This window comes from Camponotus vicinus, unplaced genomic scaffold, assembly GCF_025532165.1.
Source record: "Camponotus vicinus isolate PSW18456_S1 unplaced genomic scaffold, iyCamVici1.0 SCAF_5, whole genome shotgun sequence".
NCBI lineage: Eukaryota > Metazoa > Arthropoda > Insecta > Hymenoptera > Formicidae > Camponotus > Camponotus vicinus.
Genome location: NW_028141977.1, coordinates 14,833,394 through 14,861,347, shown reverse-complemented (window position 1 = coordinate 14,861,347; position 27,954 = coordinate 14,833,394). Strand labels below are relative to the sequence as shown.

The 27,954-nt window shown below is 33.0% G+C and overlaps 2 protein-coding genes and 1 long non-coding RNA gene across 11 annotated transcripts in view; 1 reads left to right on the top strand and 2 right to left on the bottom strand.

The window, feature by feature from the left end:
* LOC145971640 (RNA-binding protein RO60) overlaps positions 1–27,954 on the top strand; it is a 40,045-nt gene that overhangs the window by 2,683 nt on the left and 9,408 nt on the right. For 3 of the 6 annotated variants that reach the window (XR_014438911.1, XR_014438910.1, XM_083099532.1), the window contains exons 1-3: positions 25,768–26,003; positions 26,942–27,208; positions 27,281–27,638. Coding sequence is in view for 4 of the 6 variants with exons in the window: in XM_083099532.1 (XP_082955658.1) it covers positions 26,945–27,208; positions 27,281–27,638 (622 nt within the window). In the remaining 2 variants the exon portion in view is untranslated. Of the gene's footprint in view, positions 1–25,763; positions 26,004–26,326; positions 26,362–26,941; positions 27,209–27,280; positions 27,639–27,954 lie in introns of those variants that run through there. The other 3 variants (XM_083099533.1, XM_083099534.1, XM_083099535.1) reach the window with 2 other exon arrangements.
* On the bottom strand, positions 67–3,551 carry LOC145971650 (uncharacterized). 4 transcript variants are annotated; one of them, XR_014438916.1, is made up of 4 exons: positions 3,327–3,551; positions 2,737–2,974; positions 993–2,591; positions 67–876 (listed from the first exon to the last, which is right to left on the bottom strand). It is a non-coding gene; the product is annotated as an uncharacterized LOC145971650 (long non-coding RNA). The 4 variants fall into 4 exon arrangements; XR_014438914.1 differs by having other exon boundaries at positions 67–1,439; positions 1,546–2,591; positions 3,327–3,546; XR_014438915.1 differs by having other exon boundaries at positions 67–1,439; positions 1,578–2,591; positions 3,327–3,545.
* On the bottom strand, positions 7,803–17,403 carry LOC145971646 (protein charybde). The gene is made up of 4 exons (XM_083099551.1): positions 17,076–17,403; positions 15,111–15,294; positions 14,525–14,680; positions 7,803–14,147 (listed from the first exon to the last, which is right to left on the bottom strand). The coding sequence occupies exons 1-4, from the start codon at positions 17,122–17,124 to the stop codon at positions 14,057–14,059; spliced, it is 480 nt and encodes a 159-aa protein (XP_082955677.1). The 5' UTR covers positions 17,125–17,403; the 3' UTR covers positions 7,803–14,056.

Below are 27,954 nucleotides of genomic sequence, written 5' to 3'. Positions count from 1 at the left end.
TGATTATAGAATATGAACAAAATTTATTGTATAAATCTTTTGATACTGTATAAACATTGAGCACACGGTTATACATATAGAAGTAGAAATAGTAATCAAAATTATGATATTTTATCAATTTTCTCATGTATAATATGTATATACAACTAACAACTATATAAAAGTTTGTAATTATAAAGAATCATGTATGTGTATGTGTATAGAGTAAATTCACATATATGATTTAATTTAAAATTGCTTTTCCGGACAGTCACAAAAATCGATTGTGTTCTTGAGAAATATTTTTATTTGTGATTTTACGCTTTAAAATCGCCGGTATTATATTTTAATTCCTTTATTGTGCATATAACCTTAGCAATTTTCATCATAATCGTTATGATTTTCTGGAACTTATTCGGGTTTTATTAAATATCAAAGTATATATCGAAAATTGCTCTTTCTGGATTACATTAGATGGTCCTTTATTTAATCTTTTGTTATTTTTTTTATAGTGCTTTTTATTTATGCTAATTTTGCAAACAATTATATTGTTATCAATTTATATGTATACTCGTACAAATTTTTTATGAATACATTTTATGAAACTTTTATTTGAATATAAATTATATACATACATATACATTATTTTATATTTTACATTTATATACGTATACTTATGTAAATGTAAAATATAAAATAAATTTATTGCATATGAAAACTAAAGAAACTAATTAAATTTATTTGAATAAGACTATACGTGAAAAATATAATCTAAGTACACTCTTAAAAGTTCACTATATTTCGCACAAATATATTTCTAAAAATTACATGATACACATCTATTGTATTTTAGTTTATCAAAAGCATCCCGGGATTGAAATCTCTTGTTCAGTCAATCTGTTGGAATAGAAATTTACATCTCGTTTACATTTACGAATACGTAAACAAAAAGGCGCATTTGACGTTATATGACTGGTCAGAAAATACAGGTTGAAGTGTCAATATCGATCTACCTGCTTAGCAGGATCGTCTCGACGAACGACTACCGTTTCGACTCTTCGTGATGTTTTCTTTCTCTCTTCGTTCTCTATTCCCTTTCGTTGCTCTTTTTTATCCTTCTCTTTCTTTGCTCGCTTCAATTTCTCTCTTTTATCGTGCATCTCCTTTCTCTTATCCCCCCCCTCCCCGCTCCCTCTCTTTCATAACTCCGGTTCTCTTTCCTCTCTCTCTCTTTCTCTCTCTCTGTCCGGCCAAACCCGTCTTTCGTTCCCTTACCGCTTTACGACTCCTCCCCAACACTTCTCCCTTTTCTCTTTCACCCCTACCCTCTCATGTTGTTGCGTCTCACCCCTCTTATCCAGTTTTTATGTTTCTTTTTTCTTTCCTATATTGTTCTCTCTCTTTCTCTCCCTTGGCCAGAGTCGGATTTGCAGATGTCAAAACTTCGAAACGATCAAGATCTAAACAGTTTTATTAGTAATAAGCAAATGTCGGATTTATTGCAATCTCTTGAAAAAGCAGATAATAATGAAATACTTAAAAAATATAAAAACATATATAATTTACCGAAATAATTTATTTCGACGATTTTATTTTACTTGTGTCTTTATTCCTCGGTCCTTATCGATATTCTGCATACATTATAAATACAATTAATTTTTCTTGAAACAAACAGTGTTGTTGAAAAATATTAGATGCAATAAATCCTTTTCTGGACAAATAATCGATAATGTAGATGCCAAAACAGCACGACTTGCTTCAACGACAATTGATAAAATTTGTTTACTTTGCAAATGACATGTAGCTCTCTGATATATATCTCGATATATTTTTCGGTGCAAAATATATATTTTGTGCAGAGAAAGATCCGAGAATTTTATGAAAACAACTCGCTTATCCTAAATCCGATCCTGCTCTTAGCTCGATCTTCCGTGAGGCTCTCTTCTCTCTCTCTCTCTCTCTCTCTGTCTCTCGCGTACTCTCCCTTTCTCCGCTCTTGACGTGGGCGAAAATAACAAGCCAAACAGGCAAGCAAGAGAAAGAGAGAACAAGAGAGAAAGATGCTGATATCAGCGCTCAGCGGGGTAGCAAAAGAGACGTCTTTGTGCCGCGCTATCTTCGTCCAGGCGATCTTTCCTGTTTTCTTCCTCTCGCGCCCCGCTCCCGCCTTCCTCTCATGGCCTGCTCCCTCACGTCGTATACTCCTACATAAGGAACGCTTCTTTGTTCTATCTTCCTTACACGTAACACAGGTAGCTCCCGAAAACCGTATTAAATCCGCCCTTACGTATCATAATCGGCGGCTTGAAATACAAACGCTTCCTGTTTTATTCGTTTGTTCGAGAATTCGTTTTTATTTTTTTTTTCTCTCAAGAACCGGTACGTCCACTTTTTCCAAGGAGAGAATAAAGAGATAGATTTAGTTTTTCAAAGCGTTAAATTTTTCGACGAATGCGTTCAAGGAAGACGCTCACTCTTGATAATTTTGCCAAGATAGACGCTTATCGTTAATCATGCAAGTAATAATTATAAAAATTGAAAATAAAGATAGCATAATCGCCGTTTTGACAAACAGTCCTTCGTACGATTTCATCTTTTTTCGAGTCTCTTTTCTAAAAACGTATTTACATGTTACATAATCTTCTAGTTGATTGGTTAGCCTTTTGTAGGAGCTTTATGCTATTAAAATAGTAGTCTCAAAAATATTATAATAATATTATAATAAAGTAACAAGAGAAGAGAATTTTTCGATATTACCGTTGTTGATCCAATCTCATGTCAATTCAGTTTACGACGAACAGATTTATAGCAACATGTTCTCGTCGTTGTCACGGTATTTCGCAGCATTTCGTAAATCTGTATATATACGCGCATGTGACGCTGATCGATCGTCACGAAAGATCATTATCTTTTTGGCTAAGAATAATTCGTCACAATCCGGAGTTGGCCCAATCTCTAACACAGTACGTAAATTTTTGTACGTAATACGCCTTTGCTAAAATGAAAATAGAGCAACGGTTACAGACTGCGGGCAGATTGCCCATTTATTACGCAAACATGAACTCCGAAAAGGGTTCAATAGTTGAAGATGTGTTTCAAGTATGGAAGCATGGATCATGGCATTATGTATAATAAAGGAACTCAAGTAAATAGAGAGAGAGAGAGAGAGAGAGAGAAAAGAATTTATTATTTTATCATGTCAAGATGAATAAAATTGCGAATACATATATATAATATATAGATATAATATATAAAATATATAGAAATATATATTAAAAAATATAAATATAAATATATAAATATAAGAGTAGTAGAAAAATATAATACAATTGAAATAAAGTGATTACTCGTGAGCAAAAATATAAAATTTTTTCATGCGAGATTGCGTTTACTAGACAGTTGATTCTGACATTTGAGAAATTTATAACCTGATTTATACTCTTTTAAGCATAATGAATGACTGTCAATTGTTTATGTTATATATCGTTGAATTTATCGCAGTTATTAATAAACTAGCATAAAATTATAACATTCCATTTAATACAAAGATTTAAAATAATTGAAGTTTCTAAAAAAATTGGATGTAAAAAAAGCATTAAAAAGAACTTTATTTTTTTTAACGAAGAATATTGTCTCTTTTTACATCTATTTTCATCTATTTGTAAGCAATGTCAAAATAAATTCGGTAATGTAATGCATAATACAAGATTTAGTTAGATCTATTATCAGTTTTCTGAATTTTTCAGTCAATTTTTTCAAAAATAAAGCACAAAAAATTTTATTTTATTTTTTCGACTTATTTTTAAACGAAAAATGATATTCTCGACGCTATATATTTCTCTCTGCTATTTATCTTGTATAAATCATTAATTTAAATCTTTCATTAAAGTTTTACATAGCACACCTTATAAAAGATTATATATACATATATAAACACACACACATTTTGTACATATATTTCTTCTCCATAGATATATCTTTTTTATTTTTATTTATATAATAAAAATAGAAGTTTGTATAATTGTTTCTCTTTTCTTTGAAAATAGCAAGTTCTAGTTTTTATTTCTCTTTTATTTCTCTTTTTATTTCTCAATCGTAGACAAAAATATCGTCTAATTTTTAACATAGAAACGAATTAAAGTGTCTCGATCGGTGCAGCACACTGTAATTGAAACGCGAAAGCGAGAGCACTGCAGGAAACTGCGAGATAAGAGATGGCGATTATTACATCGGGGTAAACGAACTTGCATGCAAACGATAAACTCTCTTACACATTGGAGGCATGTATATATACATGAATGAAATTAGCCAAGGCAATTGCGAATCGACTCGAGTAAGGAAAAGAGTCGTCACGTTTTCAAGAAAAAGGGAGAAAGAAAAAGAGAGAGAGAAATCATTATTTTATGATAAAAATTGATTCTCTTTAATAAAAATCAATGAAATGCATATTTTTTTCCTACAATATATTTTTTTATTTTTACATATTTTTATTTATTACATTTTTTATTAAGAACTTCAATTTTTGTTTAGTATAATATTTGTTTAATCTAGTTTTAAGAATTTTCGAGATTTACACTTTTTGATGCTATTTTTTTATTTAACTATTAAACTTGATATTCTTTATTTACACATAGCTTCCTTTAGTTTAATATATAACTTTATTTAACTTTATTTAATTAACCTTTTATTTAACTTTATATACATTTTTTTTAGCTTAATATATTTATCATTCGTATATATATCTTTCATTTTTCTTTTATTTATCTTTGACCGAATTTTGTCCCTATTATTATTGTTAGTTGCATATGAAAAAATATAATCATTGCATTTATATATGTATTTAGAGCGGTAAACAATGAGAGCCACCGCTGATATTTCTTTCGATTTTACGTATCGATAGTTTGAAACTAGAACATTCAGTGTCATTCTGCGGTTTACGGAAAAGAAAAGCAAATAATAGATGTATTACATACATATATATCTATTTTCCATCGCTACCAAACCACAAGTTGACATTGGTCCTACTGATCTGACAGTATTGATACGATACAATAAAACAAAATATCGTTGCAGTTTTTCTTTCTTTTTTCTTTTACTTTTATTATATTAACGTAAGATATTTGCAAAAACGTGGAAAAAAGGATTGCTTCTTTTTCGTTTTTCTTTAGTAATTATAAAGAAAAGAGATAACACACACAAATGAAAATGATATAAAAATTATAGCGTTAAATTTACGTTAAATTAGCGAATCATATTTATTGATGCCATCCTCGATTTATAAAAATAAACTTTGATGCTCGAAGAAAAACATACTGCACTGAAAGACAGAATAAAGAAACTTTTGTTGTCACGAAAAAAAAAAAAGTCTTGTTATTAATTCTGCGGTTTTCGCTAAACATAACACTTGACGTCAACACGAACAATATTGGAACATCGATCATCGCCGCGATTTCTTATATCTACATTTAGTATCCGAGCGGCCGTGGAATTCCTATGCAAACGACGATGAGTTCTATTCAAATAACGTAACATCCGAAGAAGATTCTCCATTTTCTTAACTATTTTAGAACAAATTTCATATATTGTCTCGAAGATAATTTTTTAGAACACAAAGAGCAATTTATTTTGCTCTTTTTTTCAATTGAAACTTGCTCGCAGCGACAAGTCGTCTACCAACACCGACTCTCATTAGCGGTATAGGTGGGTATGCGTGTGTGTGTGTGTCCCTGAATATGCGGGCGCGCAAGCGCACCGGGTATACCGGCCATCAGCTGAGCGCTCGAGTCACCCAGTTGCCAGCCCGTTATTGTGGGCGAGTCGAGTATTACCCTTTACGCGTTATTGATATCCTAGATCTCAGGAAGAGGACGCGCGTCCGGACGCTCTTGATCGTTCGCGGATATGAGCCAGAACTCTTTTGCCAGAAAATTGGACACAGATGTCCCGAGAAGCGTTCTCGTTAATTTTAGCTCATTGAACATGCTCAGACTATTAACGCGAATATATAAAATCGCATGTATGTAAATATATGTGTATATATAAATATGTACTATGTACGTAAATACACTATATTTAACGTCTTATAAAGTATCTCGAAACTAACATAACCGTAGACATTAGAGTTCAGAAATATTTCGCTCATGTCATAGCATAAATAGTTTTTTAAGCGATAAACTTAAAAATGTAAAAACTTCTATATCGTTAAAAATGAAGATAACGATTCTTAACTATTTGCTCAAAGTTGTATTTTTATTATCTACTTAAACTTCACGCAGATCTTAGTGAAATTGCAGTTTAAGTATATTTTGCTTATATCGCAAAAATATTTAACTTTAAATATGATGGAAAAATACCTCCTCTTTTATATGCTACCATGAAATAACTCTCATCTTATCTAACTTCTTCATTAAAAGCATCAAGAAAAATTTCGAAGATCTCTTCGAAAAATCCTTATCTATAAACCCTTATCAATTGACGTCAATATGAACCGAAATGGTGCATTTTCTGCAAAATATAAGAAAATTTTGAATAAACAAAAGATATATGAGCAAAAAATATGTACGGATGTGTAGGGAAATTGAATCGCGCGTAACAGTTTGCAAAATATCGAACGAGAAACCCTCGAAGATCGACAAAGCTTGCGCAATCTTACTTACGATCCGGTTTACGCTTTATTATGTGGCATAGAATTTTTCACGAGAAAGAAAGAAAGAGAGAGAGAGAAATCGGGGAGAACATGGTCGATGCCGATAATACAAGTTTTCGAGATGGAAATACGGACAAACGGGTTGTGCGCGCGCGCGCGAAACCGGTTTCTCCTATCCAGTCTTGTATAGCCGTGATAATTGCGGGAACTAGTTGAAACAATACGCCTCCCTCCCTCTCCTCCCCCCCTCGACACATCGCGCTTCGAGTTTCAGTTCAGGCTTCGCACACTTCTTAACGTTTTACAAGCATCTTTATATGCATCATTCGTGTTTGTTCAATATTTATTAATTCATCCAGTGTGTGTGTATGCGTATATATGTACGCTTTACTTACGAGCGTATTGTATACATTGACATGTTGCATACGCACCTTACAAATACATATATATTTTCGCTATTTACGATTTACTTATCGCCCATTTATCCGATCAATATTAAATTTTATCTAAATTTTATTTCGAAACTGCAAATATCGATGTCAAAAACATTTCTCGCGAGCAATAACAGCTCTTTTATCGTTACGTCACACATTCGAGTTGTTATTTGTGCATCGTACACAATTCGAGTGTATTATTCTCCAACAACAAATTCTGACGAATTTAAAGTCAGTCAATTATTTGTCAGAAGACAATCTGTATGCTATTGATTGATCGATTTCAACCATTTAAAAAATATTTTGATATGTATATTTAGAGATATTTTTTATAAAATTATATTTCTCAATACAGATTTTTCCAAGAGTAATTAATTAAATTAATTAAGTATAATTTAATATTTATATATTTTGCATTCAATAATTTTTTCAAAAAGCTGTAAAAAATATTTCTAGAAATATTCGTATCTCTATTTTATTAAAAATGATTTTTTCCTTCGGCACATACACAACTTTGCTGAAAAACAATATTTATCTGTCAATTTTATATTTATATCTTTATCCCATTTTTAAATCAAAAAATATCCATCACACAATAGATAACTCGTTTTAATTTTTCTCATGCTAATCTTGCTGTAAACACGATATGAAAATAAAGATTTCACAATCTTTAGATAAAAAATTCAAAAGGATATAAAAGGAACAAATAATCATAAAAGGGAACAAATAATCGACACACGACATTCTCTTTTATATATATATCTTTTTATTATTATTTGCGTTTCTCTTCTCGCAGATAAATTGTCATAGATATTACAAATAATTAGAAATAACATCACATAGCGGTCCTTAATACGGGAAATATGTTCGCAAAGGATCACTAACATATTAAAAAAGTCGCAATGTTAATCGCGAGTAAACTATCGCGCGGAAACTACGTTTATAATCGGACTTCCATATATGTATATCGCGTAAGGTACAAAAATATCCAAAGCACAGCGAGCGTCACGCAAATTATTGCTGTGCAACATTACGCGAATTATCTCTTTCATTATCTATTTTCTTCTTTTTCTCTCTCTATTCTCGACAAACTGTCATTCTCATCTTTCCATCCTTTTTTTTCGCGAAGAACGTGCTTCCATCGATCATTCGATTTTGTGGCCATCTAATGTTTAACCCTGAACAGTATAAAGAAAAGAATCGCCATCGATTGATAGATTCTTGAATAAGTTTTTGCAACTTATGGATCTTCAATCGTCCAATAATTGAGTCTGGAGATTTTCTTTCTCTCTCTGAAGCTTCGTGTATAATATTGAAAATATTTCACGCTGCTTAAGGTTAAACATTTTACTTGACCATTATCGCAACCATTATGCGGTGTTTGAAGAATCCTTGGCGTCATATACAGGTGATAAACCACTTTGCCTCACTTTACTCATGAGATCAGGAAATTCTTTCGTGAGACGGTTCGTAAAAGATAATGATTACTTCGCAAATGGAAGCGAGACGAGAGCACGTCTTCTCGTAATAGTATAACGCAATTTCCAACATCGACGTGCGTAACGCAATGTGTTGTTTCGTAGAGCGAGCCTCGAGCCAACGTTTGCCTTGTCAACAAACAACCGCTACAAACGATAAACTACAACCAATCAAACACATTCGTTACTAATCAACGTTAATCGAATTATTATCATTATCATTTGGACTTCTTTCGATTCTATGATGTATTCCTCGCACAAGATCACCAAAGATACGCCTCAAGAAGTATTAAATATTATATTCTAGCTCTCATATATATTGTATATAACATATATGTTTCATGTTTTTTTTTAGAAAAAAATTTGCACTGTTTTTTACTTTGTAGAAATAATTTTATACAAAAAAAGAAATAAATTTTTGCATTTTTAATAATAAAATTTTCATACATTGTAAAAACGCGCAATTAATGAGAATCATCATCTTTATATCACATTCAACATTATTGTGCGATGTGTTATATTATTTTATAAAGTATATTATTAGTCACATACATATTTAATCGTTGACAGTGTTATAAACGACTCTGACGGATTTAATAAATTTTCAAAATTTTACTGAATTTTTCTTCTTTTTATATACACAGTATATATACATAACAATTATAAAATTGAATATATAAATAAAATAAATCACAAAATTTTTGTGGTATTCAGGCTTTTAATAGCTCTCACATTTGACTTCTTTATTTCGCACAATACTTGGAGAATTCGTTTTATAAAATATATCATTATATATATATATATATATATATATATATATATATATATATATACATACATATATATATATATATATATACATACATATATTATACGATATTTGCGGCAATATAATATAAATTATATCATATTCGATAATATACGTACACATTATTCACATCGGCTTTCATGTAAAAAAGAACTATTTTAAATGATTAATCTTTTTTATATAAAATGTATTCGTGCGCATTCGTGCGACTCACCTACAAGCGTTCGTAATGAACTAATAATAACAATTAAACGAGGCCGCGAGTATTGCTTTCCGTCGCTCTACAACGCGATAATTTTTGACTTGCGACGTCGTTGTTTGTAGCGTTTGTTATTAACAAATAATTGCCGATTACAGTGATTTATACGTTAATATACAGTGTCGGTCAAATATTATTTCTCGAAAGGAGTATCGCTTCTTTTACATCAATATTTATACGTGAATGTAATTGTAAAAGAACGAAACTTTTTCTCCGCATTTTTTATGTTATCGTGAAATAATTTTATCATCTTTCTAGATAGCGTGTCTCCTTTCGGGAAATAGTTTTTTGATCACACTGTATTACAATGAAGTGCCGGCTGGCTTGAAACGGGCAACATTTCTGCATCGTTCGTAAAGTCACCTCAGCAAATCAGTCTTACACCTTCGTGCAAATGCAATAGCCCAAATTTACACCGTGTATCTACTAACTTTTGTTCGATTTTTATTCTTGCAAAAAAAATAAGGGGATGTAGATGTATGCACGATTCGGAGGATGGTGGGAAAAAGTTTTCTGGACGGGATTGTGTTTCTCCCTCTTAGACCTCTTTAACCGGTTCAGTTCCATCATTTAGGTCATTGAGAGGCAAGTTTTGAACTCGTCGTAGATTCATCATTTCTCATTTCAAAATGTTGAGATTTTAAATTTTGACTTCTTCTCGATAAAGTCAAAAACAGTTTAACTTGGACCTTTAATAAGAATTTGGATAAAGAAACGAATTAAACTCGTCATTATGTATGCTTAGGTTTTGAAATACTACTGTAGTTTTGAAATACGTTTTATAAATTTTTTTTCTGAAATTTTGTAATAAACAACCAAAAAATTACGTATTTTTTGATTAAATATTAATATTAATGTATGTGTATATGTGTATGTATATGTATAACATCAAAGTTATATTACTACTTATATTAAATTTATATTTTTATTTAGTTTTATATTTTTTCAACAAAATAGAATAATTTCAACTTATTTTAAAACTAAAATTTTACAAATTATTTAATCTACAAGATTTTCGAGATCATAAAAGATGCTGCACAAAAAATTCACGTGAGATCCTATTCTTAGATTCTGAAAAAAAATTCTTAATTTACACTAATATTATGAGATTATAATTCAAATCCTTAAAGAAAAAATAATAATATGCATAAACTTTTGAAAAAGTAAAGAAGAAAAGTTTCTCACTATCGAAAATTTTACTATTGAATCATGCCCAAAAATTCAAGTTTGTTGATAAAAATTATAATTTATTTTAATATATATAAAAAAATAATATATATATGTATACAATATATTTTTTTTCACTTTTTCTTTGTCTCCCTCTCACCACCCTTAGAGTTTTCCTCAAACAATGAATTTTATTGCAAGAGTATTTACGCTTCATTGACTTTCATTGAAAGAGAGACGGCTCCATTTTATCAAGTTTTATCGAGAAAGGAGTTCAATCTAATTTCATCGAACCTTGTCGCCGCGCGCGAGATTCGTTTTAATTTAATTCGAAAAAAAGAGAACCAACTTATTCGATTCGACCGGTTAAAGCGTCGCCGTCCTTTGTAAATAAACCACGAAGAGATTTTTCGACTCTGGTTTCGTGCGCATGCAAAGGTAAAATAGGGTGCTCGTATTTCTCTACGTGCAACAAACGCATTTCTCTCGATCCCCTCGAAGGAAGCCTCACGAAACGAATGTCCTTAATCTAAATTCTAACGATAATCACGCACTCGCTCTTTTCTTTTTCTTTCTCTCCCTTAATTATTTTATATAATTCTTAATATCACAATACCGCTACTAAGGTCTTTAATCGCATTTAAACGACGAAGCGCAAAGACCAATAAGCGAACTAAAAAAATGAACAAAAAGGGTAAAGAAATAAAAAATGTAGACACACAAAGGGAACGTGAATAGATATTAACCATAACGTACGTACGGTAGTCAATTAATAATAATAATAATAATATGACAAACTGAAGCAAAGATTAATCAATAATTCAATGGCGAAACATTAATCCAACCCAAGTATCCGCTTCATCCCTTTTCAGCGCGTGAAATGGGTAGCGCGAACCAGCTCATCATTATTTCTCTATCTGTTTGAAAAATTGCGTAGAGTAGTTAAGCGATACAGTTTCGAGATGGATCAATACTACTTCATATTACTGTATAACTCAATCACATCTGTAGCTTAGTGGACACATGTATGTTTCATTTTTTTTGCATAAGTTTATACAATTATCTTTCTATACAATTGTTTATTACACAGTAGGATTCTCCTTCCTGGTTAAATTTTTATTTTAGATTCGTTACTTTTCTAAAGTATTCGAAATTGCATCGCTTTTTACTCCATTTCATTGAGGATTTCCTCTCGATATGATTCATGAAGTGTTCCAACGAACGAAAAATCTTTGACGAGTTCTACAAGTACCGAGAGCTTTTCGCGACGTTTTTTATCGAAGAATAAATATTCATCAATGCACAAATATTATCGAAAAATAATTCGTATATTTGCAGAATTTTAATAAAACAAAATATTGAGATTTAAATGAACGAGAACGATTGAGAACCAATTTGTACAAAATGTCGTACAATTGTCGAAAATGTGCAGGTTTTGACACAAGTTCGATTTAAACAGATTATTATTGAAAAATCACACATCCGCGCGACATGATTAATCAATGGTATTTAGCGGGATGATTATTCTCATCGAGAGAGAATGCTATTATTTTAATCTAATGAGATTTTCACACAGCGACTTATAAAGGGAGAAAATGACGAGGGGGGGAAAGATCGGTCGATGGAATGATGAAATGGACCGAATTGTCTGTGCCATCATCTGTATCAAGGTACAGGATGTCCCAGAAAAATGTGTACATGCACTGTAAACACACTGTCCAAAATGTACATTTGTTAAATAATTTTCAAAAAAAAAGATAGATTCTTTCCCGAAAATTTAATCGAAATGTATATATATATATATATATATATATATATATATATATATATATATATATATATATATATAAATTGTGAATTATTATTTGAATTCTAAACGCTTTTCTCTTAATTTAAAATGTTTCGATTATAAGATCGAATCATTTTAAACATGCTGATGTTAACGGTTAAATTAATCACGAAATAGTCAGTCTTGTTACCTACTCTTCTGGGCTATCCTGCAAGACCTCCATAAAGGACATTCTTACATTGGAAAATATACTGTCACATTATTCCAACATGATCATTTCGCATTTTGCAATGAAAAAATAAATGAACAATGTGCGCTCACTTGTCATGCGGACTTCGAAAAATGATTGCTAAATACATTCGACGCGACTATAGCTACCTGACTATATATGATTAATCTTTAAAACGCTTTCTCTTTCTCTCTCTCTCCCTTTCTCTCTCTCTCTCTCTCTCTCTCTCTCTCTCTCTCTAAAACTAATTATATTAGCTACATATCACGTGAAATTTGTTACAAGTCTTATAATCACATATCTCTTCTTCGAGAACGAAGACGCGAGAGTCCCTTCTCGCGATAAGATCTGCTGCTGCTACTACTATATAGTATTTATTTCACGCTATCACAATTATCGTACGCATAGGTCTCTCTCTCCTTGGATATAATATTGCAAGGTGACAGCAAACAAAACAAAGAGCGATATTGTCATTAAACCCTTTAACCGATTTGCTACTCAACAATGAGAATTTCTTGTGGGATTTATCAAAACTTCTTATTGTTACAATATTCTCCAATTCCAGATCTAAATCTAGATTCTGACAAAACTTTAAATTCTACGCAATCTTTGACATCGCAGATGATTTAATTCTCATATTCTCCTCTGTGTGTGTGTTGTGTTATTTTGAATTCTTAAATACTCTCTATCTTGAAAATTCTTCTCATAGTTTTTAAAATTTTTGTATAATATATGTAATTCAACAAATGTATTAAACTCTTTTAAAAATTTTGTGAATTCTGAAATTTTGTGAATTCTGAAATCTGCTAATTGTCAAAATTTTCGAATTATTAGACCTATACATCATTAGATACATGAGGTCTAATTTTTCGAAAGACAATCGCGTTCACTGCAACTGTATAAAGCGGTGTTATACAAACTATTTTACATCTTTCTAAAATTCACGACATTCTTTTTCGCACAAGAGTAAGCTTCTCTCCAAAATGTTGCTCTGTATAGAAAATCCAAACGTATATTTATTCGGTTAAAGGGTTAAACGCAAAATATCTCGCAATCGCGTGTCATTACAACGACAAAAGTCTAACCTCTGGTCTGCATTGTTGCTTCCGTCATCCTTAGAATCTCTTCTTTCCCTGGTCTTGCGATATTGTACAAATTCAGCTGACATTTCCCCGTAGGGCGACAACCTGACAAAAATGGCCACATCCGTTTATGCGACAAGCAAAAAACGGGTGAAAGACGTGCAAAATGTGTGATCCAAAATCCTTCAATGAGACTGCTGGTAGGATCTGTAGAGTTTCTTCTTCTCCAAAGTAAAATCTCTACTGATCATGATGGTACCGCCACGCGTGAGATTTCTGAAAAAAAAAGAACAGATTGCGGATGTTGAGAGTAATTGCGTTAACCATAAATTTTATTTTGTCATGTTGTGATGTTTGTGTGAAAACGAAAAAGCTGGACAGATTATGATTATTATACGATTTAATTATATAATTTAAATAAAACAAATCTTTTATAGTGATATTTCATTTTATTAAAATAAAAATTCGGGCAACAATAACTAATTTAAGAAGCGAAACAACAGAATATATCTTTATTATAGAATGTTATCTCATTTAGACAATAATTCATGTACCATAGAATAGAGAAAATTTTTGAATTAATTATTAACACAAAATTAATTTAAAATAGTTTAAAATCCTATGCAAGATTATACTGCATGAAGTATACTCACTTTAAGAATTGAGGTAGCAGCATGTGCCAGGACGTGTAATCCTGCTTCAATGTGAGATAGAGCTCGAACGTCGATACAGCATTCGGATCGCACTGTATTTTCGACAATTTGCGACACATGCTGTCCGTTTCGAAGCTAATGAATAACGTGCAGCCTCTGTAACAAATTACATTACACACACATTAATTTTTTAATCATGCATATACGCACGCACACACAAACATCAATAAAATTTAAACAGTATATATCAAACTGTAAAATTTTATTTAGAGACATTTGCTTTACAGCAAATTTATTCTAAAGAAGATTTTAAATCAATTTTCAGTATTAAATTTTAATAATTAAGTAAAAAAATTTTTTACTTTATTTGATAGTTAAAAATTGCGACAAAAAATGACATCCCAAACATCAACATCACCTTTAAAATTATTCCCGTGGAAGATAATTTGGAGAAAACACGTTACACTTTCTAAATGGACACTTGTTGCGTGAAATAATGTTTATTTGGACTCTCGAATTGTATTGAATCGTTAGAATTTTTCCGGATTATGACGGATATAGCGAGACAAAAAGATTCTCTATTTACCTAAGGCCACAGGGTTCGTTCTCGGCCATAGTAAGTACGTCTTTGGCTACTTTAGGCAGCAAATTGGCCGGTAGGAGGACCTCGCCGCAGGCCAGCTGGGCGTGTTTAGCCCTCCTAAGCTCGACTTCGAGCCTCTTTGCCAGCGCTTGGCAAGCACCGTCCAATTCGTCTGTCTCACTTCCAGCTATAACAATTAATTAAATGGAATTGAGCGCGCATGTTCAACTTCTTATGTCGAGAAGCAAAGTGATAATATAACATCATTGTTAAAACACGATCGATATAAAAAGATATAAATTATTTTTTCTTGCACTTTCTGCCTTACTATAATAATATTTAATATATTTAACTAGACATTTTAACAATTATTTATCGTGATTAAAACTTTAATCGAAGTAAAGTTTTGAATGTGGAGTCAAATTAATTCGGATTAATTAATTATTTCTAAGTAAAGATTATTGAATTAGCTATTTGGAATAATAAATAATTTAATTTAGAATAATTTTTTTCGAGATTTTTTCGAGAAGACAATTTTTATCGAAAAATCGGTACGTTATGGCAGCTGAAATGTATACACCGGCAAGTCTGGAATGCTTTGTATACAATATCTTCCGAAGTATAAAAATATAATCTGACGTAATCTTAAAGTAACATTAATCGACCGATATCTTTGGATTGTGAAAGCAATTGAAAACTCGCACCGAGCTAAACGAAAAACAGTTCGATTCTTGTTAATTCATATCATATGTTATTCTACTCGAACGTAATCTTTAATACCAATTTAATTTTGATCATATAATATTAGATTTCATATGAATATCAGTCCAAATATTCCAATTATTGTGTTTTTAATTTTAAATTAATTTTAAATTAAATTTAAATTTTTAATTAATTATAATTATCTTTCTTAATCCCAGCTGTGATCTTTCGAGGTAAATTAAGCCCGCGTATGTGAGATCATCGTTTCATTATTTTAAAACGGACGTCTGTAAGCATGTAATATCACAAAGAGTTGTCGTCAGAAAAGGTGCTGATGCAACACCAGTTCTCTCACCTCGTTAGACTTTCAATATCAGTTATTCTAATGCGGGAGGAGTCATTGAAAATAATATATTTCAACTATCATGATATTTCCGTTTCTTTCACGCGTCAACCACACGACCAACAATTCCGTGCTTGCTTCGCTTATTGTTTCTAGCAACCGGCTAAGACGAGGCGAGGTCGTCGGTAACGTATGAACTCGTTTGACCTCGATTCTTACATCTTTGCTGTAATCACATTTAATAAAAGTATAGTTCCACTTAATTTAAACAATTAAACTTTTTTTAGCTTTAACATTTCTGAAAGTATTTTCATTATCATCGAATCGAAAATGATAAAACTAGCGCAAAGTTGCAAAATTAGTTTATTAAAAAGGTTCTAATTTTGTGTAGTATTTCCTATTTTAATTATATTCGAAAAAGAGCAATTAATCTCAGAAATATCTTTTTCCGTATATTCTTCGGTTAATAATTATTTACCGGAGGATTAAGAACGTTTAAATATCTGGAAAATTTCCCTCAACTTATAAATACGAGAGAATAATCTGTATAAGCGATATGTAAACGTAATAAGAACAATCGAAGAACACAGAAGGAAAAAAACAATAGCGAAGGGCATTCTCTTTCTTTTCTCTCGTCTTATTGGAAGAGATGCTGACGCAATTATTCCAATTTTTACCGAATCACACAATCACACAAAATCGGCGACTTTCCGTTCGTGTTCTAAAATTTAAATAAATTTTTCCAGCTGTTCATCAGTTAAAACGAATCGTGCTGCGAGTAAAGATCAGCTGATTCCAGCCGGCGTTGTCAGCTGAGAACAACGGCTCGAACGATCGAAGAACGGAGACCGACGTTTAAAAGGATCGAGAAAATGAGCAATTGGAAAGGGAACCGGCGACACGATACAGAATCGAGTACTTACCTCTAGTGTTGCTGAAGTCTACGTTGACGGGACACGGTAGGACCTCCATGATTTCACGAGAACGTCCAGCGGTGGACGAGACACAATGCTACGGATTTCCTCGTCGGCGACCCCTTCGCGGGACGGCAACGCGATTTTTCTCGATAAGCGAAGCAACGAATGAGATATACGACTGTCAGAAGCGATTGAGAAGCGGTCTCGAACGGTACGATAGAATAGTAACGTTACGAGCAAAAGAAGATAAAGACTTTCACCGCAACTGTACGCGAAGCGACAGACCAGGATACCCCGAATTCGCGTAACGTCATCTATTCAACTGATCAGTCGCCGGTCGCTGACGCGACTTTTATACGGAGGGAGGCCCCCACCGCGCCAGAGCCGCCCGCCCCTCTCGCCGCCCCGTCCTCTGTCACCGGTCGACCGCCTAGCAACACCGCCTACGTGACGTTCAGACAGTGTGTCCGCGTTTCGGCTGTTTCCGGCGGTGCTCGCGCCGGCCTTCGGCAGCGTTCGGCTCTCGGGGTGCGAGCGAGACCGCAGAAGAAGCCATCCTGCTCCAAAGGGACCTATCCGCTGTTGCCGACGGTGACAGCACCAGCACACCGGGTTTTCTTTTTCACCCACGATGCTCGTTTTGTTTCTTCTCTCGCTCCATCTCTCTCCCTCTCTCCTCGCATCTCTCGGTGACTACGTGCATTACGTCGCGCAGGCTTTTATCGAGGCTTTTAACGCGGCGCGAGATGCGTGTATTAAAACCACAGGTGAGATCACCGTGGATCTCCTTCATGTCGGAAGCGAGTTTTCTCGAAGCACCGGCGATTTAGGCAATTGGAGATTTCGGTGTAAAGAGGGGACAACATAGGTGGATTTCCTGGCTCTTTGTGTGGCTCGGGAGAGATGAAAAAATTTATTTTAGAAATTCACAGTACGAGGCACTATGTTTTGCTCGCGGCGTGGGGATCAGCTGATCTTGACTATACAACGATACGAAGTTTCTAGCAAAAAGATGACATTCGCATGGATATTGCAATAAAAAAAGTATCTTTTAAAAGAGTCACATTATATCTTTTTATAAGACTTAACGAGAAATTTATGTATATGTTCAGGGACATACATGAGTAATAAATCAGAGATGAAATAGAAGAGCTCCTGTATAAGAGAGCCGATTATAAAAATCGAACATATATTGCGTAAGATTTCAATTGTATTAGGAAGCGTTTGTTCACGGTGACACGCGATCGAACTTAAGTTTCTAGTCTCGGTCATACGAGAAGTATTTTAGATATTATCGCGGTTTAACGCGCGCGATATTGTGTATATATTATATATATTTTATCGTTTTATCTCTCATACGCGAATTATAAATTATTATCATCTCGATCTACGATGCAATCGAGATAAGAAAATAGACTATACTTCTCACGTCAATTTTTTTTCGAATGACTAATATTCGATGTGACGCAATCTGACGATTTATTTTTTGCTACTAGTCTATTTTTCCATCTATAATAAGTAGCGTCTCCGTTATGAAACTCACAGAAAATATCGCTTCGCCTTCGTTGAAGAAAATCATTTTTCACAGTTCATAAATAGCCTGTATTTGAAAGCATACAATATTTTTATCAGTCTAATCCGCGGAGGCCATGATAGGTCGCACGCAAGAAGAGAATTTATGTAACGAGACTTACAAGAGAGAGAGAGAGAGAGAGAAATTACAGCTTGTGCCGTTTACAGCTGTGCCGTTAGTTCTAATAACCGAAGGTGATCGTATTCGGATAATTAATATAGATTTGTCCGAGATGCGTATAGTAGAGAAGCTCTACATTCGCGTGATTATGTAGAAATCGCGGAGAAGAAAATATATAGAAATATAAGGCGATTTTTGGCGATAGTTTGGTACATGTACCAAGGTTGTTTTTGGTAGAAGCGGAGCTTATTCTGGTACATAACATCTTGTACCCTGCTTCATTTTTGGTATAGCGTGGTATCAACCAGCTAGATACCAAAACGACTAGCCACGCCTCTACCACAAACTACCAAACGCGCGAAAATGTTCTGGTAGAATCTGGTTGATATACCACAGTGACGCCAAAAATCGCCTATAGAAGATAAAAAGAATATATAACAAGAGCGGAAATAAAAACACGTTTATTATCTTCTTAATATCTTTTTTATATATGTGTATATATATATATATATTTTTTTTTTCTTTTTTTTTTTAGAAAGATTATAATCCTTCTCTCTCTCGTTTTCTTTCTTTCTTAAGACATTGCAATACAATCACATTAAAAATCATTTTTTCTATTTCTTCCTTTATTTCATTATTTTTCTAAATAAATTTCTGCGAATAATGATAATCTAAGGACATGAAAAACGGCAAGTATCGAACTATAAATAGAAATAAGACGCAAACTTGTATATATGACTCTAAAAGAATCAAGATTCTGATCATGAATCTGATTTAAAATATTCTACAGACCTAACAAGAAATACTGGATCAATGATATTAAAAATTTGTAATGAATACAAAATAATGGAGATTTGAAAATTTTGTGATAGCGATGTTTTTTTCAAATTTACAATTTCTTAAATTATCCGATGATTCGTGAATCTATCAAAACCAGATTATTATCCACAATCTACAAATCCATCCAATTCATATCGCTAAAAATCTGTGATCATGTATTGTTCAATTATTAAGATTCTACTCTTATCACTGTTTATAAATATAGCTAATCTACGTCAAGTAAAATGTATGAGGCGGAGATAAATTAATCCAACGATTATAAGTTTAAATTTACTCAGTGACGATCTAGATATCATGATTAGATATCGTGTAGATTTGCGGAGCCAATCCTTAACATGCACGTGACCTGTAGGAAAAAAAGAAAAAGGTGGGGGAGAGAGGGAGAGAGAGAGAGAGAGAGAAAAATTCAGGGACAGCAAATCATACATCTAGCGATTCGTAAAACGAAGCACTAGTGGAACAATAACGCGTCTGTAGATTCTGGAGAATAACATCTCTATCGGAAGTGCTGCTTTTATCTGCGAACCTCGCGATCGCGTTCTCGTGAAAACAAGCTTTCGATAAGCGCGAGCTCCGCTGCCAGCATCGCTAAATCAACTTTTGCGTTATCATGCTCATTCATGCGTCAATCAAAACACATTAATTTCGCGAGTCGCGAGACCGAGTCGCGAGACTACCAGAAGAATGAATCGCGTTTCCGTAAATCGAGAATGACAAAGAAAGAAAGAGAGAAAGCGAGAGAAAGAATATATATATATATATATATATATATATAATACAGAGAGAGAGAGAGAGAGAAAGAGAGAGAAAACTTCAGCTATGGTCGTCGCTCCTCAACTCGAACGATCGATCTCTTTGTTTCGCTTACGTGGAAGCGAGTACGTGATCGCGAATAACATGACACATGTTCGTACTGTCTCGCTTATTTCTGCTACGACTATCTCTCTCTTTGCTAAAGATCTCTTTCTATTTCTTTCTCTGTCTTCCTTTCTTCTCTTCTGCCAGTCTCTCTCTCTCTCTCTCTCTCTCTCTCTCTCTCTCTCTCTCTCTCTCTCGCTCGCTCGCTCGCTCGCTCGCTCTCTGTCTCCCTTTCTTTCTCTCTCTCTCTCTCTCTCTCTCTCCTTCTCTTTCTCTCTGGCCTCGCCGGGCATCGCGATGCCTCGCTCCCCGATTACGTCCGACGACATAATCGAAGAGTTGAATTTTATTAAAAACCGGTTCGCGCGCGCGCGAGTAGCCACGGACTAGAGGTAATAATCATCTAAATGTACTGTGCCTGTCAGCTTCTTATCATTTTCTACTATTATGTACGATCAGCATTACTCGGTGTATAACAATTACATGTATACACGGCATCAGCTTCGCTCAAGCGCGAACGTGACTTCTTACATACAGAGCGCAATTAATCCGACGGATTATTTTGAAGAAATTCAAATGAAAAGGGGAAATGAAATGACACTGCCTCGCAACGCACGAATATCTGACAGCAGGATATATTTATTGCGAACGCATTATACATATAAGAAGATATCTTTTGATCGTATTTATATACGTATATATAGAGATAATGCAGGTTCGTTGACACCTCCATCAGGTTTCTATAAATCGATCGCACGTCTTCAAAAAAATTGAAAAACATAGAAAAACTGTGAGAGAAAAAACTAAGATATATGATATTCTCAAAATACTCTTCATCGTTGTACTCTCTTTTATTTGGAGTTTAACAAGCTTTAAAAAAAACATAAGAGTTTCGTAATTTTTAATTTAACAAAATATCTCGTATATCGAAAAACGCATCCTTTTTTTTCCTTTGTTCTCTGTTGACGAACATCGAGGAAACGACGCGTTTCTTCGAAAACCTAAACTTGTCCGAGGGTGTGCGTGCTTATATATCTGTTTAGATTCTGTTTAAACCCCATAGAGGGATAGGATATATTCCAAAACAAGAAAGAAGTAAATTCGATAGGGTATATTCCAAAACAAGAAAGAAGTAAATTCGAAAGAATCGGAATCACCGCGATGCGTTACTTTGTGCACTAAAGAGATAATGATCGCGACAATAATAATTACAGGATTCACGCACACAAAGGAACGCAGTATATTACACGGTCGAGAAATACGATACAACGTGATTAATATCCGGACGATTAGTGACATTAATAGAAACGCGATACAGAACGTGTTACGTAACATGCGAGCACACATATGTACAATACTCGCGAACATAATCGTTGTTGCGCCGAGATTCAGAAAAATCGATAGCATCGCGAATCAACATATGTGTGTGTGTGTGTGTGTATGACTCGCGTAGTTATAAATACGCATAATGAGTAGAGAAACTTACTCGTTTGTATAGCCAGGGGAGGGGGAGGGGACACACGGCTTCACGCACGGCCACGCTCGCTCGTACGTATAGATCCCCCTTTGCCCCCCCTCCCCTCATATGGGAACAAGCGAGACCCCCTTCCTCTCCCTCGCTGGTAACAATTACAAGTAACTTTCAGCTGTGCGCGGAAGCACACGAGAGTAATATGCGGCTAGTTTAGCGCTTTTATGTTATGTATATACATGTATGTTTATAGGTGTGCGTGTCGCATAATCGTATGGATAGAGGCGACCAGGCGAACTCTCGTTTCGACACACATCACGAACGCGTATTGTAATTATTGTACGCGTTGCTTCTGGATGAGGTGCGATCGTACTAATACACGTTTATCCCTGGAAAACGGAATGGAAAACGTAAGGTTCTTTGATATTGCGCTCGTCGATTCATCGGCGAAGATTCCCTCCGAAGCGCAATTTTATTGCGGATTCGCGTGAATCTTTCTTCGCGTAGATTTCAGGATTTTTAGATATTTCATCTCTTCTTCTTCTATCTTCGATAGCATAGAATTTGCTCCGAATCATCGCGTGTACAGAATTTCACAAAAATATAATTTTGTATACATGAGTGCCTAAGATATCAAAATGGTACAAATCCACTTAAACTCGTGTTCAAGTTATTAGTAGATTTGAAGTACAGACAATGCGATATGTCATCAATCAGTATAACTATACTGAATTTATCTTCAAGGTCAATCAGATTGCATAGTTAAATCATTTTTATTATATGTGTACTTACGATAAAAGCGAATATAAATGTTTTTATTTTTCAAACTTTTATTTTATGAATTTGTATCACTTAGTATCTGAGCCATTCACGTATATAAAAAGTCCCAAAATTACAAGATGTCTTTTTAATAATAAATTCTCTGGTCAATCTGGAGTCGATTATTTCTTAGCGAAAATGTCGAGGGAAATCATTTTTCGCGAGTATCCAATTTTTTTCATCATATATATCTTTGTAACTAAACAAATTAAAATTCTTTTAAAATAATTTTCACATGGAATTAAAATAGTTTCAGCTCCACAATTTGTTTGCAAAAAATTCTTCTTTAATTATTTGCAATTCGGTTATTGATGCTTTGACATTTTTGTTAAAGAAAAATTATCTCCAAATTGGCCAGAAAATCTGCTATTAAAAAAACATCTAACAATTTTAGGAAGCTCCTCGTATAAAGTAATATTCAACAAATATTTATAAATTTTCAATCATGTGTAAATTTTTAAACTCCACCCAAAATTTTGGTTCTTATCCTGTAAAAATCTTTGTCTTCACAAACTTTCCTCACTTTTGTGATTTACATGAAAAAAAACTTCGAATTTACAAAAAATAAAATTGCCACTCTGTCTCTATACATATTCTATATTCTATACTTTTTAAATAAGTTTCTATGGCTTCATATAGATGGAATATATAATTATTATCAATTATATATTCCGTTATTATTAATTATTCAATATTATTCAAAATAAATATTTTTTTATTATTCTTTCGATAGCTCTTTTATTTGTTTTTTTATTTGTTTCAAAAAATATATGTGCAAAATTACATATTAAGACAAATAAATGATAGCTACGACCGTTCGAAAATTAACACACGGCAGAATTGTCATTAAACGAAATCATCAAATGAAATAAAATAAACATCTTATAAAATGGAAGAAGATGCAACTAAAAAAAAACTTAAATTATGAAACCGTTTACTTGATCATCAAAAATATAATCATCGTAAATCATTCGGGCTGCAGTTCCAGGTTCCAATATTACCGAAAAGAACGGGTCAATGAACAAGATGATAAAAAAGCAATCAGAAAATGACAAGAAACTGAAAAAAAATTGAGAGTTGCCTCAGCGAGAAACGTCGGCCATAAATAAGCGGTCGTAAAATCTCACGCATACATACGCGAGTGCACATTATGCGTCACTCAATTTTTTCAGCGATAAAGCGATTCACTTTATATATATATTTATACATGATTACACACACACATTTATACCTTTATGGATTCTTTTTACATATGCGCGCGTATCTCCTCTGAATTCGATCATCGAATCCGCTCGCGATCGCGAAAAATAAAAACAAAAAGAAACGAAAAGATTTGGCATGTCGGCCACGGGTTACACGATTTAGCATAAAAAAATTCATAAATTCGAAGGGTTAATATATTTTGCGAAAAGGATATCATGTCCTGTCCAATAAAACTTTCGATCCCTCTTCTCGCGTATTTCATACATGTTCACAACATTCAATAACATCATAATGCAGGACAATTAATTCTTTTTGGAAATATTTATATGCTTCAAGGGTGTCGATGCTGTCTGAACGTGTATCGAAAACACTCGAGAATATTATTATGATTTGTATCTTTAGAAGGAATAATGTAAGTTTCTGCAAAATTGCTTCTCCTGATAAAATTTATTTTTCTGCATAGAGAAAACAATGTTATCATAAGTGCAACCTTACAAAAATTTACATCATCTTGCGATTCGATTCTGTTATCAATATAATTGAGCCACGTGTCTAAATCGAAAGTGAAAGAGTCGAAAACATGTCCTGTATCAATACGATGTTGCGGCTTGTGAACGATAAGTTTGATGATTGAATTACGAAATATTATATAGAGTTCGATTAATGTTTAATTAGAGATAGCAGGGGACTGTCTTCTCTTTGTAATAATGCGAAGATTAAAAGACAATTACAATGTGATATCGATTTTTAAATATAGTGGCAAGTTAATTCTAGAGTTGATCGATCGATTGGGAGAATTATCTATTCATTCTCATTGAATTTATCTCGATCTTTGTGTGCAATTGATGTTGGTCATAACAACACGGAGGGGGTTTAACGCGCGATGGCCGAGGGACGATCATTTTACTCGTTTTGTTTCTCACATATGTGCTCTTAAAGGTAATGAACGAACGAGGCAATGTAACGAACGAATCAAACTCCCGAAGAAGATCACCTTCATTAATTCTTTAGTTGCGAATGTACATGAATTGATACGTTTGCGAATGATTCTAATACTTCGTGCGCTCTATTAATTTATGATATCTTTATTCATTCTGATTGAATAAAAGTGACTATAATTGTTGCAGTATGCTATAATTATAACACACACACACACACACACTCTCTCTCTCTCTCTCTCCCGCGGTGCACTTTGTATTTCATACATACATATGTATGAATTCTATATATAATTATTCAATTATTTTGTGATAATTTTTTATGATATTTATATATCTTTGTAAAGAACGTTTGTATATAATTTTATGTTTATATTATTCGATTACACATATATTTGCATACATTCTGCATATATATTCAATGTTTTTACTTGATGTAAAACTTACATCTAATTTCATACATAAATATATAAATTAGATATATAAATATCATATAAGTTTATACGAGATATTTTCTTTTTTATATTTTTATAAAAAGAAATATTTAGAGAGAGAGAGAGAGAGAGAGATAAAACTTATTTTTTGAAAGCATTGAAATTGAAAAATTTATTATATACAATATACATTTTTGTTCACTGAACAAATACCTAAACAAATTTAAGTATTAATCTAATTAATATTCTTGCTTTTTGAAACCTAAGTAATTGATTGACGCATGTTCTTTGCCAATAATGTAATTGTGTAATTAATATATTTCTATTTCGTTTGTTAATTTCGGTGGAATATTTTTTCGTGCTGTGAGAAAAAATAGAGAGGGTAGAGAGATCGGCTGATTTTTTTAATTATTATTTTTTATTGTAAAGTATAAAAAGAAGATAAATGTCGAATTGAGAGAGAAACGTCAGTGTCGCGCCATCTGTTATCGCCGTTTTGAATCATGTAACGCGGACTGTTGCCGCTCTGTGTCGCTCGCGTGCGTCAGTGCGTTCCTGCACGTCGGGCACGTCGTTCAACGTTGTCATCATCGTCATCGTCGTCGTGGATATTGTCGTCTACTCTGTTTTCTCTTGCATGAGCGCTCGTTCCGTAACGTTGCTCCACATTGACGCAAGGTAAAGAACGCACACAGGACGACATCGCGTCTCTCCCGTCGTGGCTCCCGTTTGACTTTACTCCAATTTCGTGTCGCTCCCATCGACGAAAATTCGCGTCATCCTTCCGCATATCTCTGTGGTTACCTTATCCGGTAACCAGGTGATACATACGCGCGAATACATATATGCACGTATGCATGTATATGCCTATGTGGTTTGACGCGTCATATGTGTGATGAGCGTGTGTATGTGTATATATGAAGAACGAGAGATGCGAGTGTCAATTCGAGTCATATGAAATCCAGTGGCTCTTCACATGTGTATTATTTTTTTCTTTTCAGAAAAAAATTCAAACAAGTAAAACATATACATATAGGTATAAAAACAAAACTTGAGAAAACGCGACTATTTGTTTATCCATATGATCAAAGTCAAGATTCCGAACACTTTGCTGGCTATGAAATAAAATCCTGTTGAACAAAACAGTGTGATTTTTGAAACTTTTGTTCGCCTTTTTTAAATATATTTAATATATTTCTTTATTAATTATATCAAATATCTCTATTTATAAAAAAATCTACACTTATATAATAGTTTTGCAAGGCAATTTATATTTAATTTTATATATTTGCATACATTCTATATATCTTTTTTTAGTATTTATGAAGAATTTTTTAGAGTAAACATTATAGAAAACTATGTGTAAATTTGGAATTTATTACTTTAAAAAGTGTTTAAATTGGAAAAGTTATTTTAGTAATATAGATTTGTATTTATATTGAAAAAATATTTAAAAGAAAACTTATTTTTCTCATTATTTATGTTTGAAAATTGCTTTCAGAAATTTAAGTAATTATTCATGCTATCTGCTAATGATAAATATTTCTAATTAATAGTAACATTTATAAATCTGTAATTTAATCTATAATTTAATTGTTGCTTTGAATACATTCCAGGAAATGTCTGGAAATATATCTCATTTAAGCCATTTTGTTGCTCCAAAAATTCGTCGTCCAAAAATTCGTCGATCACAAGAAGAAGAAAAATTTGTAGAGCCTGAAATACGTCTATCACGGTTTCTATATATTGGAAAGGAATATGCCAACTATCAGCCTGGATATTGGTTTGCCCATAATTATTTTATAGCTAAGAATGTTCCATCCATAGAAGAACTTGCTGGCAATGAGGAAAAGCAACTGGTACCCATAGAACTAATCATAAAAGTAATTACTACAAATTGTATATAAGCCACATAAAAAAATTTATTTCTATATCTAAAATGAGACTACTTGTAGGCATTTGATAGCAATCTTGTTCCACATCCGGAAACTTTGGTGTTTGCTCTTGCTGTTTGCTGCAGACAAAACAAAAGCGAGAAGTTGCGTAAAGCAGCATATGATAATGTAACAAAGATTTGTGCATCTACACAGGATTTTTTCCTGTTTATTAAATTTGCCTCCAAACTGTGTAGAGAGAAAGAGTTGAATTATCATACACAAGGATGGGGTCAAGGTTTAAGAAAGGCTATTAATAATTGGTATCTTTCTAAAGAGCCATTGGACCTAGCAAAATGTGTCACAAAATACAGAAGTAGATATGGTTGGAAGCATAAAGACATTGTCAAAATGGCTCATACTTCAGCCAATAATCCAGGTAAATGTCCATAAAGCCATAATTAAAAGAAAAAAAAAGATTGATAAAAGAAACTGTTGATTGAGAGAAAAATTAATATATCTCAGAAAATGATAAATAAATTCACTGCTCAATATTGTAAATTTAATATTTTATGTCATTTTTCTTAAATTTATCAATCTCTAAGATAATAACTTTTGAGATAATAATAACATCCATTCTTGTTATCTCTTCACTTATGTTCTTAATTATAATTATAATTAAAATATATTATAATTATAATTGAAATGGATGATTCTAATTAGACTTCAGTGTCATCACTGAAAGTTGTTTAAAA